A 15,861-nucleotide genomic window follows, 5' to 3' on the forward strand; every position below is an offset into this window, starting at 1 on the left:
GCCTTGTACTCTTCTTTTTAATTTTGAAAGCCCCCTTTGTTGGTCTTTCCCTTTTTTAAAAGACTGAGGGAAACATGCAGGAATTCCAATGTGCTTACTCTGTACCTGTACAAATGAATTTCACAAATGAAAATAAAGTCACTTGAATTTGAGCTTAAAATAACTCTTGCTGTGGCCAAGGTTATTTCACCTACAGAAGCTTGGATAAGAGAAATTGCAGTTACTGATTGCTTGGTCTCCGGAATGGACTTTTTCCCCTCAAAATTCTCATACCGTGGCTCTCTTCATGGGTTCAGAGAACAATCTCACCACAAAATCCATTTAGTAGCTGCTCTGGAAGAAATATATATTCTTTATATTTTATAGCTTATTTATTTCTTCATAAAATCAGCTATTTGTGCATAACACGAGTAAGAAACCATATTACCGACTATGGTACGTATCAAATGGAAAGATAACACATATATAATTCATGGCATAAGCCTCAAACACAAAGCAAAGTTTGGTTATTCTGTATTATTAATACTGGTAAACATAAGGCTATTTATATCGCAAGTAGTGTTTTTTTCCTCGTTAAAGTTTTTTCCCTCCTAAAATCGAGGGTCTAAGGACAGAAGATGTTGCTGTTGTTGTACAGACTGTATTAAAATCAGTCCCCCGAGGACTAATTTGTGACTTGTAATATTAGGCTGTACAAATAAAACTGATTTGACTACAGCGCCCCTCTGGTGGTGGAGCGGTATTGCAGGGAAGTGCTGCGGTTGCCATGGTACAGCGTCAGCGGTCGAGCCGGAGTAAACCTCAAGGCGTAACTCGTGTTGCTATCTTACTGTGGACAATGACTGGGCAGCGCATTTTAAAACGATAATCATGACATTTTGTTTCCAAAAAAACGATAGGACGATTAACGTTATGCCCTCTCTTATTTAAACGGCAGCAGTGTTAGCTAAAGTTCATGCTAGCTTGCTAGTAGTTGAAGCTAACACTGGGCTATTGATTCTAAACAAAGAGGGTTTAAATTGCTGTAATGTTTAACGGGAACCAAACAACGCCAGCGGGATTTTAAGAAGTCAACGTCGGAAACGGACAGATTGGTGGCAGCAGACATTGAAAGGTAACGGTACAACACATCCCACCTGTTAACAGGTTTTTGTTGCTATCCTAGCATGATAAGCTACTGTCAGTCCCCCAGCACCGTTAGCTAACTACAACCTTACAGGTTACAGGTTTGCTAATGTCAGTACGTTGAAATGCTTTTTGTCACTTTTCTCTCTTATTCACGTATATTTGAAAGTAATGCTTGTAAGCTGAGGGCCCAATGAGGAGTGTGTTTGGCTCTGGGTATTTTGTTGCTGTTGCTCGGCAGGCAGCCTAACAACAACGCACCTGCCAAGAGCAGACGGCCTATTTTAATCCTACTTGTCACAGAGCAGGCTAAGATAGCTACTACTTTAGTCCAGATTAAGCCCATGATAACAAGCACCTGTTTGTATATTTGTTTTCACTAGAGAGCTTGTGACCCGGCTGCATAGATTCTCTCAGGTAATAGCATCACCAGGAGCCTGGAAATAGTCCAATATAAACATAATGAGGCAGAAGATGAGCATAAGGAGGATGAAGACAGAGATGATGGGGATGTGATGTATATGGTGAGTGTCGAAATACATTTACACTACTGCACACCCAAACACTTTTAATCATAAAAAAAATTTGACAATAATGCCTCTGGAACATCTTTCATTTTAAAATAGTTTGAATGAATTGTCTTTATTGTTATTTTTTCTTAATTTACTGTATATTGTGCTATTGGAGAGGAGAAAAAAAGCATTGAGAGAGCAGTTTTTACTCATAAACTCTGTAGTTTTCATGCAATAAACCAGGTATCACTCAACAAAGCTTTAATTAACTGTTTCCAAAAACAGGTTTGTATTCATGTGAAGGACCTTTCCGCCCCTTTACTATTCACGGTGATGCTTCTGTGTACCAGTGTTGTCATAGATACTTGCCCATCAAGTGGCTCTGTTATTGTCAGGCGTGCTGAAAGAGCCAGATGACAGCATGACCTTTAGATGTCATTAACATAAATATTAGGTCTGTTTAATCTGTTTGTTCCTTAATATTACTTTTGAATTATATGTTATTCCTCAAGCTACGTAAGATTGTTTGATCTCTTACAAACAAAAAAACTTGAAGGCGCTGGACTGAGCAATTATGAGCCATGCCCAGTTTTATATATATAAATATATATAATTGTATAAAAATATGTGATACACATATATGGGAAATGATTAACATAAGATTTCTCTAATGTAGGGAAATAAAGATATCCACCTATTAGGCATACATAAAAGACCAACATCTTAAATACAAATAAAATAAAATTAGTGCATCTTCTTGCAATCAGAAATAATAATCTGCCTATTTAATAAGTCACCAGAGCAGATGGGGGCAGCCTAGTATTTTGTATGTAGCAGCAGTGGTGTGGAGTAGTGATATCATACATCATTATGCCTCATGGAAAATTCCACCTCATGTGTGTTGTCGCTTAGTGACCAAGACACACAATACGGAAAACCTGAGAGAAGCCAGTCGGCCTTGCTCTTTATTACTGTTTTGGATGAATTTTTGGATATTTCATCTCACTTGCTCAATACAAATGTTGAGGTCAGTTTATCAGGGGACTTGTGATGTAAGCTTGTTAAATCAGGTAAGGTACAACCTGTACAAGTAGGCCTTTGCTTATGATAAATTGTGACTCAAAACAAAGTCCTAATATAAGTCTGCTCTGTTTCTTTCCCTATCCTTGTGTTAAAATTCAACGTAGCATTTCTTCTGGAAGTGAAAAAATGGAATCTGAAAACATAAGCGACTCGTATGAAGACAATCGGGATATTCATCTCAGTCAGCAGTCCCTCAGGAGTACAAAGAAAGATTCTCGAGCATCATCCACCCAAAAACAGAAACGCAACAAGAATTTCCGGGACAAGATCCAGGATGAGGATGAAAAGGAGGGCAGTGTCAAGAGTAGATCCAAAACTAGAATCTGGCAGTCAGATCCCGATCGGGACCAGATATCAGATGCAGAGGGACGGAGAAGTAGTGAGTCCTTTTACTCGGAGGACTACGAGAACGAGTCTCCCTCCGAGTGCTCAGTCTCACAGTACTCCCAGTCCCGGACTCCATCCCCTACTCCACAAAGAGGGGTGCGTGCAAAGAGGATTTCTAGCAGTCCACTCTATAAGACAGGTATGTGAAGCAAAGAGAACATGACTATTGATCTGATCAGATCAAATATGGACAGATGAATGTATGAATAGAGCAAATTTACATACAGTACCAGTCAAAAGTTCGGACACACCTTCCCATTACCTTGAAGTGTGTCCAAACTTGTAACTGGTACTGTACATAGAAGTCAAACATTTATTAATTTATATTTTAAATTTGCTTTACCGTCCAGGTGATGGCAGTGTAAGGCAGATTTTAACCATCTGATGATTTCTGCGGAAGGACAAAAATCCTCTTTTTAGACATGGATGAGGATTTTTATGAGCATTTTCCACCCTGTACTTTGACTATAAATCATAACAACAAATTCTTAATTTGTGAAATCCAATGTGGATATTATAAAACCTTTTACCAACACACTGATCATGTTGTTTTGACTCAAATTTGATTTTGATCAGTCTTTATTCACTTTGGCAATCAAGGTGTACTTGTATGCGTTTCAGTAGTGGCCTGTAAACATGTCAATCATTACCAGAATGTATGTTTCTCTGCCTCGCAGGTTGTGTGGGGAGGCGGGGTTTTTCTCGCCCACAGCGTCCAGGTGGTCAACCCCATCGTAGGGGAACGCATTCACAAAGCAAGGAGTCCACACCTCCTAAAGACCTGGACCTGGTGACCAAACGGATGCTTTCGGCTCGCCTGCTGAAGATCAATGAATTGCGTAACGCTCTTGCGGAGCTGCAGCTGCGCACCGATGAGCTGCAGAAGGAAAATCGAATTCTCAGACAGGTAGGTTTGATTAGGTTTGAATATACAGGGTTTGGAAAGGTAGAGAGTTTTGACATTGAGCCAAAACAATATCAGAGGAAAACAATTGCATAATCTTTTACCTTTACTTTCTGCTGCAGCTTCAGGTGCGTCAAGAGAAAGCCCTGCAGCAGTATGATGACACAGAAAGCGAGATTTCCCAACTGCTGTCTCGCCACTCCAACGAGACCCACGTGCTGCGGGAGCGGCTGAGGCGCACTCAGGAACGGGAACGGGCAGCCGAGCGGCGGCTGAAGAACAGCGAAGAGCAGCTGCAGAGGAGTCAGACGACCATCGCCCGGATGAAGAAACTGATCGATCAGCGAGAGTTAGGAGCCAGGGATGAGCTGAGCCGCAGGCTAGAGGAAGAGAGGGCAAGGGCCCAAGAGGCAGAACGCAAAATTAAGGTATTACACAGTTAGTTTATTTACTCATTCACGTACTGTGTACAGTTTTGTGATTAAAAATTACGAAACTTGAGTTACAGTTGAGATTGCAGGAGTTGCTTTTTGGCACAAAGACATTAAACCAAAAACAACAAGAGGCACACAATCTTTGACAGTAGCTTGCAGATTTAACTCCATGTTAACAATTCCACATTTATCTAATTTGTATGGACATCCATAAAATAAATAGTAATTTCTCTTTGCTCATTTCATCTATCCTAAGCCTCTGTTTTCCTACTGTTAGTCCGCAGCTATAAACTGCATTTTTGTGCATGTATGTGTTTGAAGGAGCTGGAGCGTAGCATAGAGCTGAGCAACAACAGTTACCAGAGGCAGCTGGCTGCAGAGAAGAAGAAGACTATCAGTGCCCAGGAAGAGATAAGGGCTCTGCAGGAGGAGCTGGAACGACTGACCAATAAACTCAAGGTGCATACACACAAAAATATACTCAAAAAATACCAACTGAAACAGACTTGTCTTTATGCATAGAAAGCAGATCACTTTAATGCGGTAAATTTATTTTCTTATCAGGAGAAGGAGAGAGAACTAGATACCAAGAACATTTATGCCAACCGCATGGGGAAGCCCTTATCAAGAAAAGATATTGACAGCGGCACAAAGCGGAAGAGTAAGACAATTATCTGAAGTCTATATGTGTATTTATCACAAAACCTGGAGCTCTTTTGAATGCTTACTGGTCTATATAATACATTTTAATGCCTAGAATATATGAAAAAAAGTAGTTCACAATGGGCGATGATGACTACTGGCCATGATACTGATTGTAGCTAAATCAACTCTGATATATACTTTTATATATATATATATACTGTGTTTGTTTCACACCAAGCCCCCAGCAGGAACAGCAGCAAGGCAGTGCAGACTGAAGACAGGATTTGTAGTCCAGATTTCCCCACGCCCCCTCCCGCCATCACTGACGCGAATGAGTACAATGAGCAGGCACCTGACGAATACCTATCACTCAAGGTAAAGTGTCTCCACTACCCCTGGTGTCACCTTACCGTTTTGTACTCAATCTGTCCACCGTTACTGTCTGTCCTTCACTTCTTTTCCATTTCTCTCTCAATCAATTCCTTCAGGAGCTTGACAGAGTGGACAGGAAAGCAGAGACAGATGACAGACATCAAAACTGGGAACAACAGAGGATGAGAGAAAAAGAAAGAGATAGGGAGAAGGATATGGTGAAGGAGCAGGAGAAGAAGGAGAAGCTGCAACTCAACCAAGAGCTGAATCCGCTTGAAGAGAAGGCAAAGAGACTAAGAGATGGTAAGACGGGTAATAAGTACATACACATATTTCTGGCTCATGTACAGGCTTTTACTTAAGGCTAACACACATTTTTTTCACAGGCTGGGAGAAAGAAAAGGAGGAAGAAGACAGAAAGAGGACAAGTTCCCTGTTAAACCAGAGGGAGGAAGAGAACAGCAGGAAGCGTGGCTATGTCCAAGAAGAGGTGGAAAGGTGGAACCAGGAGTCTCTGACCAATCAGCATACAGCAGGGGAAGCACATCGCAAAAAAGAACAGCTGCTGGCCAAGATGCATGAAATAGACCGTCAAAACCAGGGAGCCCAGGACCCCATGTTTGCTGAGTCTAGTACGTCTGACTCCAACAAGGGTACCAGTGACCATTTTTCTCCTCGTCTGCCTGAGCCGAGAAACCATAACTCTTCAATTTTTAACCTCACAGAATCAGAATCGTCAGCAAGTTTGCACGCTGAAAGCAGGGAAGCTGGAAGGAGAAGATCGGGCATAGAGGGGAGGAGAGTAGTGCGGTCCCAAATATCCAGCGACGACTTGGCTTTCGGAAGCTACGCTCCCTCTTTTGGACATTCAGCCTCCCGATGTTCCTCTGGCTTCCCTCCACCTCCACCTCCACCCAAAGAAGACAGGGACTCCGCATTAGAAGCAATAGGGGTTTTTAGTGTCAGAGCGGTGGACACAGAGAAAGAAAAAGAGGTAGAAAGAGGAGCAGAGAAGGACCGGAAATCAAGCCTCATGCAACAGCTATTTGGTACCCTAGCGACACCTGCTGGCAACAGCGTGAGCAACTCCAATAAAATGGATGTCCTCAGTAGTCCCCCAGCTGCCAATGGGATACGTCCAAGAAGGGAAGGACTGTTCAGCTTCAACTCAGGGTCTTCCAGTCCTCCAGCATCCTCCCTGAACACCCTACACATCGCAGATAGCAGACCCGCCGTCCGTGCCATCCCCTCATTTGATGATGACATAGAGGAGCTCACTTTGTAGACTTCATTTTGGTCGGCAGTTGAATTCAAATTTCAACTCAAGTCTTAGAACTATTGATTTGTGTTATGTAATAAAGATTTTAACATTACCAGAACCAAACATAGATGGTAAACAAAACCTCTTTCTACGGATGTACAGTACCAATCAAAACTTTGGACACACCTACCCATTCACTTGAATGAGAAAGTTCCCAAACTTTTGACCAGTGCTGTATCTAAATTACCCTTATAAATGATTAATATATTAACCTGTGTCACTATGCTGCAACAGTCTTAAATCCTCTATATAGTGAAGCATTTATGATTGAATGTAGGTTTAAAAAATTCAGGTGTGTATACACACACATGGATGACGGTTCTAGCTGAAACTGGTTATATGGCATCTTTGACCCTTTTAGTGCTAGTTGCATTAAGTGTTGTGAAGACAGTGGCTTGTATTTGTAGCATTTATTGAATTTGAGGAAGTTTCATCTGCTTATATCCCAATTTTCTTGGAAGCATATGAATGGCATTTAATCTGACCAATAGAAAGTCAGCAGAGCAGCAACACATAGGATCCTCATCCCCACCAGCTGTTGTCCAATAAACACAAACCAAAAGTCAAGCAATACAGTCACACTGAAACTGTTGATGCAATCACATTTATTATCATTTCAGGTTTGAGCTCTTTACTATATTTTTTGGTGATAAATGTTTTGCTTTGCTATTCTTTGTTGATTTGTGATCATACGTGAACGAAATGAATTCTACAAAGTTTGGGCACAGTAATCTTTGACCTCTTTTAGAGTCCATGCCATAAGAATGTAGCACTGAGTGTTATGACAATCCAAAATATGTGTAGACTGCTTGCTGGAAGACTGACAAAATAGGTTATTTATATACAACTTTCCGAAGATGGCATTATTATGTCGATACAGATCAACATAAATGTTTAGATAAAGGCGCTTAACTGTCTTTCCTTCCATGAAATGAACGGGTTTTAGAAGTTCACAGCTGATGGTGATACTGATTAAATGTCCCAGCTAGAGGGAAATGTCATCACCCCCATAGAAACATTATGTCCTATACTGAAACAATGTAAAATAATTAATATGACGTTCAACTCATTGAAAGCTTGTGTAGTCCTCTGTTAATAGTGTGTAGAAATTCTGACCCCCTGAAATAGTAAATATCTGTAATCCTTGGTGAGTTCCAAGGCCCTCGTCAGGTGCCTTTCAGAGTTTTTGGCACAGCTGGACTGATATTTCTCATGTGATGGCAGTACTACACTTTTGCAGACAATCAACACTAAACCTTGTCAGTAAAATAAAGCACCCCTGGCTATAGCCTGTTGGACTATTTTGGAGTGAACAGACAAAATGCTCTATATTTATCTCTATTTATTTATGTTCTTATAGACTTCAATAATGAAAAATCACTATAGATTCATACACCAAACTCCTAACATGGCACAAGGGGATTACTACCATGCATCAATAAGCAGTAAAATTTGTATATTGTTCAAGATATCTCCATTTTGACACTTTTTGTATTTATTCTTGCAGAATTTAATATAGTAACTGAAAGGGATTCAATGTGTAACCAATGAAAACTTTGTGGTTAATCAGTCAGTATTTCGAGTTTTTCACATTTTGTACTTATTACCCAACTGTATTGTTGAAAGGAAGTTTCCTTTTATCTGTTGAATGAAAATAAATAATAGTAAGAGTAAAGCGGTTGTGTGGTCATCGGGCTGTGGCGCACTTTCAGCAATATTCATGCGGCGGGAAGTCTGATGAGGCATTCCTGGGATGTCTCCAAGCAACCAGAACCTGACGCAACCTCCCCGCCCCTCCTCCGGTAGATCTCTGCTCAAAAACAAGTGGACCGAGGAGCAGCGGAGGGGATAACGACAGAGGTGGCCCTCACTGATGTGTATGCTCGTACTGAGGGTGCCAGACAACAAGTTGGACTTCAGCAGGGAAATTCCGATAAGGTGAGCCAGCCATCACGCATTAAGTCTTACAGTAAGTGTCTCACCTTGCTGCATGGTGTCTGGAAAGCTCGAGGAGGTTGAGATGATTGGCTGCTCACGTGCAGAAAATGTGGACGCAGCATCCCTCGGGGTAGTCTTGCATGACGGTTTTGGAGTATGTTAAACTTCAACCCCTAAATGTCGCGTTAAGCTTTAGACTCTAATACAGAAATTATATATTCTGAAGAAGATAACTAGAATCTCCTGAAGTGGTCGTATGCTGAGAAAAAATAATTGGGCTTAATAAGTAGTTTCTCAATTAAGGGCTTAAATGAGAAAAAGTTAATGAGAAAGTAAACTTTTATATCCCAGCATGCTCTCTTTTGTTGGCTAGACTAGAACTACAGTAAGGTTTTATGAATTCAATTAATCTAATCCAGGAAAGAAAACAAGCTAAAGTTGTATTTCTGTTGTTTTAGCAATTTGTGCGTTTTTTATTTTTTTATTTGTACCATAAAATAGTTATTTATGAAAAAATATATTTTATTTGTTAAACAATGTTTACTTTGTTCATTGTATGTACTTGTGTATTACAGTGGTAAAATCTAACAGTAGGAAATGTGATTTGACTGAACACTTGACATACATATCATAAAAAGGTATCTTAGATTAAGTATCTTCAAAAAAAAAAAAGAATTAAATTCATCCCTCCTTTTCTGATTATGTGCACCTAGAAAAGAGCACCTGTTGTTACTGATGTCTAATATGTCTTTATTGTGACTGGTTTAGGCTGTAAAAGTGGCACACTTTGAACTACAAACTGTTTAATTAAGTTCTGATGTCATAATAAAGGAATCCAATACACCACGGTAATTTGGTGTTTATCTTCATGAATAGCTTTTGTGTTAAAGTCAGTTCTGTGGGTCAACCTGTGAACGTGTTGATGATTTCTATTCTTACGTATATCTATATCAGCACATAATAAATTAACTTTACTGTTTGAAATTCAACACCTCTGAATGGAGGTCATATTGTGGATTGGAAAGATAAACTATAAAGCCGAATTAGTTCCTATGAGGTTATGTTTGTTATATAGACACGCAAGCATGTTCCAGATAGAAGAGCCAGACTTCCTGCTCTTTGGCCAGACCAAATTTTGGCATTTCTTAGTCCAACACCACAAAATAAATTTCACTGGTGTGGCAACAGTGCAACTTGATGCTGCTGAGCAGTTAAATTCTGTATTCAGTCCTTGAAACCAGAGGAATGCACAGTATGGGTGATGTTTGGATGCCAGTTGAGACATTTGGATAATGGGGATAAATGGTCTTTTTTTCCCCTTAGATGTATCGATGTTGTTATTTGCTCCAGGATACATTTGATATACAGGATGTAAATTTTAGCTCCCCTCACTTAAAGATCTCCTTTTGCTGTATTAAAAGTGTCTGGGTTCATTAAAAGTGCCTCTTAAACGATCAAGCAACCAACAAGAAGAGAATTGAAATGAGTGTTTTACAGGTTTATAATCTGTATTTCTTTATAATTCGTAATCACTGCTCATTTCATAATACCCCCCCCCCCCCCCCCCCCGCCTTCCTTCTAAACATCTTAGCTTTGCAGTTCTTAACCACAACCTAAACCACTTCCTTACTGTACATACATGGTCTTTACAAACCCTTTAAAAATGCATGTGGCATGGATTTTTCACCACCTCCTATGGTCTCCTGTAACAATGTGGTCTCCAGAGACTGACTGATTCCTGTACAGAGTAAAGAGAGGATCCTTTCCCAAGCATTCATAAGTCAGCTACTGTGCACAGTCAGAGGTCTATTTTACCTTGCAAAACAGCCAAGCCTATCATTAGATACAAGGGCAATGACTTCACCGCTGGTCTGCTGTGCCCATTATGGAATAACTGAGCACTAACCACTTATTGAGTGTTTGAAGACTGTGTAAGAGGACACTGTGCTCATGAGCCTGCTTTTGCTGGAGCTTCCCTTGGTACGGCTGCTTGCTATATCATGTAAGAGGCTGTAATACAGATTTAGTTTGTGTCTTTATGTCTTTCCAAAGGGCTTAGTGTTTCTAACATGTGCTTTTGGATGCCATAGTCAGGTAATTGCGTACAGATAGTATTTTAACTGCTGCTGTAATTGATCGTAACCATGTCTACTGAGGAGAACTCAAATATGCCCATAATGTACAGGATCTGTTAAAGTCATTTTTTAAACATGTCAATTAATGTATGTTGGCCGTAAAAGAGCAAGAATGTCAGCCAGTTGGTCCCACTGCCAGTCATCTGTCACTTTACTTCAGTTGAGGCGATGAGATCCGAGGACAGGAGGTGGAAAAATTGCTGATTCATTTACACTGCCTGTGTCGTTGCTATGGAAACGATTTGCTCCCGTTAAATGAAAAAGTCCTGGAGGTGTATGCCCCCGAGTCTGCTGATCCTCTATTATCTGATATGTGAGAAGCCGATCACTCAATCTAAATCGGTTTACAGAATTGGGCAGAGAAAGTACACAAACTTTAATTATACTCGTTAATCTATCCTGTTACACGGCTAAACCTGCCAAAGTTGAGGTGTCTTTTTGTCAGGCATTGTGTTAGATTCCTCGCTTGACATTTGGAGATGGTTGTCAGTCAGCAAATGTTTCATAACTTGCATCTTTTCTCTTCTACAGCTCTGAAGAGTATCTGCTTCCAAAACACCAAAGGGCAAATCAAATCAGTTTGAAAATTTACTGCACTGACAAGAACAGAGACACAGGAAGGACAAAAAGCAATGTCCTTCAGTAACAACAAAAGAGACTGCCAATGAAGAACATTTATCATTATTTTCCTTTACGTTGACACACTTTTGAGGAGCTTTTTGTAGTTAGGGATGGAAGCACGCTCAGCTCCTCCTCAGATCACGGTGGACAGTGCTAGTGTCCTGGAGGAAGCAGAATGTGAAGAAGATGTGGATTTGCCTACAGATGACCATCTCATGACCTTGAAGGCCTTGACAGAGAAATTAAGACTTGAGACCAGGAGACCTTCTTACCTGGAATGGAAAGCCCAGCTGGAGGCAGAGAGCGTCAGAGAGTCGGGAACTAGAAAAGGCCCGATCCAAGTAGAGCCTGAAGGGAAGCGAAGAGACGCACTCGAAGAGACTGTAGCGAAATCTGATGTGAGTCGGTGCAAGCTGCCATCAGGTGTTTTGAAGGGATTTGGAAATATCGACGAGGCTCTCAGTTGGCTCAGGAGAGAGCTGGTGAGGCACTTCAAAGTTGTTTTGGTACTTAACCCCAAAAAGCTTTATAATGTTGCAGTTAAAGGCCAGAAAGAAAATAACTTCTTGCTACTTGGCTAAATTGAACAATATCCATTTACCGGCCAGAAGAATCCCATTCAAATTAGTCAGTGAGATTGATTGGGACTTCTTACACACAGTTTCTGCAAGTGTAATCACTTTTACTCTGCTCAATTACGCTGCACATTCAGCCACGGTTCATAAGTTTGTACTGAGCACGCAAAGAGGCATTGGCAGAGGCAGACTCACACAGAATGTGGCCACAAACATTTTGCACAGACAGTGGACAAGAGAGATAATTGTGATCTTTGCACAAACATTTGCACATAGACAGTGGTCAAGAAAGAGATCATTTCTAGAGAGTTTATGCTGAGAAACTTGTTTGTGGATGTCCTACTGAGTTTTACAATGTAGAATCTGTTGTTAACATCAGATTTAGAGCTAAAGTCAGTTCAACATATTAAAAATTGTGTTTATTGCAATAGTTGGACATTTTGGGAATTAAACAAGCACTCTTTTCAACACCATTCTCATGTTTGTACAGTAAATTTGAAGCTACAGCCAGCAGACTGTTAGCTTGGCTTAGCATTAAGACTGGGAACAGCTAGCCTGGTTCTGTCCAAAGGTAACAAAATCTGCTTACTACTGTAGTGCCTCTGTAAGTCACTAATTAACACCTCCTGTAAAACCAGAAATCATTGTTTTCACACTTCAGTTCTCGTACGGATTAAACAAACAAGATTGTTAATTACTGGGCTTTAGACGTGTTAATAGGTGGTTTGGTTGCATTCAGACAGAGCCAGGCTAGCTGTTTCCCCCTGTATACAGTCTCTATGCTAAACTAAGCTAAGTGGCAGCTGGTTGTAGTTTCATATATTGCACAGACACAAGAGTGGTATTGATCTTCTTGTCTAAGTCTCCTCATTATTATATAAATGTATAGGTACAGTATATATTTTTATATTTTTAAAAATTGCAGATTAGTCTATCAGGTATTTTTTAAATGAATTATTTATAAAAAATAAAAAAAGGCAAACAATACAAGTTACCAGATGAGCTTGAAAGTTTATGTTTGACCTTGGAAACAGCAGCTTTACAAGAACAAAAAATTTGCAGGTAAGTAAAAGGTCAAATTTGCTTGTTGTTTCCGAAGCTCTCAACCACATCTCATGGTCTTCCTCCGTGGATGGAGTTACTAAATTTTCATTGATATGGTTTAGCTGTTATAACCATATATGATTAATCCGCTTAAGAAGGCCACAAGATGTGGTTGAAAGCTGTGAAAATATCAAATAAGTTGGTCCTTGTGTTGAGAATTTCTTTGTTGCGAGATTTCTAAGAAATATTTACCTGCAACCAAAAGAACAATAGTATTTTTTCCTGGTATTTTTACCTGACTAAACATTTATTCAGTTACAAAAGTTGTAGTTGATTAATTGACTAATTAAACTGTCCATCTTTGTCTTTCCTCTCACAGACAGACATGCGCTTACAGGACCAGCAGTTGGCGAGGCAGCTCATGCGGCTTCGAAGCGACATCAACAAGCTGAAGATCGAGCAGACGTGTCACCTGCATCGCCGGATGCTTAATGACGCCACCTTTGGCCTTGAGGAGCGGGACGAGCTGTCTGACCTGCTGTGTGAATGCCCCGTCACCCCAGGCCTCGGCCTCTCTGCCCCACTGCGACTCATCGGCGTCACCAAGATGAACATTAACTCTCGCAGATTCTCACTCTGCTAGTGGCAGTGATAGAACTTCAGTCAGGGAGTTGTGGATAAATACAGCCTGTCTTATACTATCTTTACTCCACTGCAAAACACCAGATTGTGGTGAAATCCTTTGTGCATTTAGGACTCGACCACAACGTTGTGAGGATCAAACTAGACATAAACCCTGTTTTACAGTTCCTATAATGAAAGAGAGAGATTTAGGTAATGTATATTATTTAGCTAGAATAGTTTAGTAAGTACATATATAGTGTTTTTGCCACTAAACTGTACACGGCAGCTATACTGTACACAGCAACATCTCTGTCTTAAAACCACAGCAGATTTTAGACCTGCAGGCTATCATGACGTGAAACAGAATATTTGCAGTTTTTAAACTAAAGAAAGGCAATCTCAAGTTTATTCCTGTCCACTTCTAAGCCAATGATTTGGTTGTTTCCTGGGACTTAAGCGCTTTCTATCTACAAGCCTAGATTTATCAAGCACATATAACTATTTGAATACATTTTTAGTGCATACAGTCCTCTCTATGATGCTATCAGTGGAGATAAGAAACTTAATCTCTTGGTTCCATGTCCTGGATCTTGATCTAAACATTTTGTGCTTTTAAAAAGATGCCTTCTTATTGATACAAAATGTACAATTTAAATCCAATGCATATTTTAGTTAACGAGTAGTAGTATAAATTTAGAAAACAATGCTGTTTTGTAGAATATGGTTTTGTAGAATATGGTTGAAATTATATTTTATTTGTAATGATTGTGAAATTGCACTAGTTGGTATGATGGTTTCCAGTCCTCTGTTTTCTTCTTTTAAGTAAGGATGTCTTGAACAGTCTTGCCTTTTTTTATGCTCTAATTGTTGAGCTCCAGCCAGGAAGTAACCATTTAAGAGGGCATTGTCTGTTTGGAACAAGAACGCAGCTCAGTTTTGTGGATAAACATTGAATTATAACTCATCTAGATATCTGTGTGTACCAAATCACATGGATACGGGCCATCTTGTTATGTCGGCAGTTGTAATGGGATATATAATTGGAAGTAACCTTTTATAACTCATCCTCCAAACAAGAAATTGAGGTCGTGAAGGTTTGCATTTGAACTGTGGGAGTATGAAATTTGAGCCAAGTATAGTGCAGTTGCAGGGTTTGAGATACCATTCGTTGTGGCCCAGATATACTATAAATCACAGATTTAAAGCTCTCATACACTGACATACACATCTAATTTGGTGACCACAGGAGTGAACACTGCACACTGAAATGACAAGATTAACAATGTTGTCCACTCCTAATGTCCCAACATTATGATATTATGTTTCTGTACTAACACAATACTTGCCCCCCCCCCCCCCCCCCCCACTCCCCTCCCTCCCCTGACCACCCCAAAGCAGTGAGGCACAATGCCTCTTACCACCTGGCAAGAAAACTGCTACTGCTACAGTATGTCAACTTGATCTTGTGTTACTAAGCCTCTAATCGAATGGAACATACTTTAAAACTGGTTCAGTAAAACATGATATCTTAAATGGTTCGTTGTAAGTGCTAGTAGTATGTTTTCACGAATGTACTGGAAATAAATAATCCACCAAGAGATCCATGGATGCATTTAATTTGCTGTCATCTCAATAATACCACCAATGGTATGTTTTCTTGCAGTAAGACCTGCCACTCAAACACAGGATAAGAAGGGAGTCTTTCACCAACACACTTAACTTCAGTAGGTATTAAAGTGTTCACTGAACCATGGACAGATCTTAGGAATGAGGCAGCAATCACTTGGAAGTTGAAGGCAGGGTATGTCTAAGCTAAAGACCTAAAATCAGCTATCTGGAGGTCATATCTACTTTCAGCTTTTTTAAATGACTGTTGTTTCAGGGTTCCTTGTGATAGATGACATCGCACAATAACAGACGCTTAAACTTTGGAAAAATGACATGACACATCCAGGGTCTCTCACCTTCTTTCCATAAGTGAGCCTCTCTGTCATTTTTGTCCTAATGCTTTTGCACAAGAGCTTGTGTAAACAGTTGGGAAAAGCCCGGGCCCCCACAGCTTTGATTATCTGTGAAGACATGAGCATGGGGGTCATGAGTTTTGCATGTGAGACTCTGTACCCCATTCTCTGATCCTTGTG

The 15,861-nt window shown here is 40.2% G+C and overlaps 2 protein-coding genes across 3 annotated transcripts; both read left to right on the top strand.

The window, feature by feature from the left end:
• Positions 1–739: 739 nt before the first annotated feature.
• On the top strand, positions 740–8,458 carry lca5 (lebercilin LCA5). The gene is made up of 10 exons (XM_067572228.1): positions 740–1,114; positions 1,509–1,649; positions 2,825–3,246; positions 3,785–4,014; positions 4,134–4,439; positions 4,767–4,904; positions 5,010–5,106; positions 5,329–5,465; positions 5,579–5,765; positions 5,849–8,458. The coding sequence occupies exons 3-10, from the start codon at positions 2,847–2,849 to the stop codon at positions 6,745–6,747; spliced, it is 2,394 nt and encodes a 797-aa protein (XP_067428329.1). The 5' UTR covers positions 740–1,114; positions 1,509–1,649; positions 2,825–2,846; the 3' UTR covers positions 6,748–8,458.
• A 50-nt stretch (positions 8,459–8,508) lies between these two features.
• On the top strand, positions 8,509–15,320 carry fam167ab (family with sequence similarity 167 member Ab). Of its 2 annotated transcripts, none has more exons than XM_067572229.1 (3): positions 8,509–8,721; positions 11,388–11,959; positions 13,476–15,320. In XM_067572229.1, the coding sequence occupies exons 2-3, from the start codon at positions 11,588–11,590 to the stop codon at positions 13,737–13,739; spliced, it is 636 nt and encodes a 211-aa protein (XP_067428330.1). In that variant the 5' UTR covers positions 8,509–8,721; positions 11,388–11,587; the 3' UTR covers positions 13,740–15,320. The 2 variants fall into 2 exon arrangements, with proteins under 2 accessions (XP_067428330.1, XP_067428331.1); XM_067572230.1 differs by having other exon boundaries at positions 11,388–11,875.
• Positions 15,321–15,861: the final 541 nt, after the last annotated feature.

This window comes from Thunnus thynnus, chromosome 18, assembly GCF_963924715.1.
Source record: "Thunnus thynnus chromosome 18, fThuThy2.1, whole genome shotgun sequence".
In the NCBI taxonomy this organism is placed as follows: Eukaryota; Metazoa; Chordata; class Actinopteri; order Scombriformes; family Scombridae; genus Thunnus; species Thunnus thynnus.

Coding starts and splice junctions, on each gene's coding strand:
- fam167ab (XM_067572229.1), top strand. CDS start 11,588: ATGGAAGCACGCTCAGCTCCTCCTCAGATCACGGTGGACAGTGCTAGT. Junction 11,960..13,475: donor GTTGGCTCAGGAGAGAGCTG/GTGAGGCACTTC, acceptor TTCCTCTCACAG/ACAGACATGCGCTTACAGGA.
- lca5 (XM_067572228.1), top strand. CDS start 2,847: ATGGAATCTGAAAACATAAGCGACTCGTATGAAGACAATCGGGATATT. Junction 5,107..5,328: donor CAGCGGCACAAAGCGGAAGA/GTAAGACAATTA, acceptor TTTCACACCAAG/CCCCCAGCAGGAACAGCAGC. Junction 5,466..5,578: donor ACGAATACCTATCACTCAAG/GTAAAGTGTCTC, acceptor CAATTCCTTCAG/GAGCTTGACAGAGTGGACAG.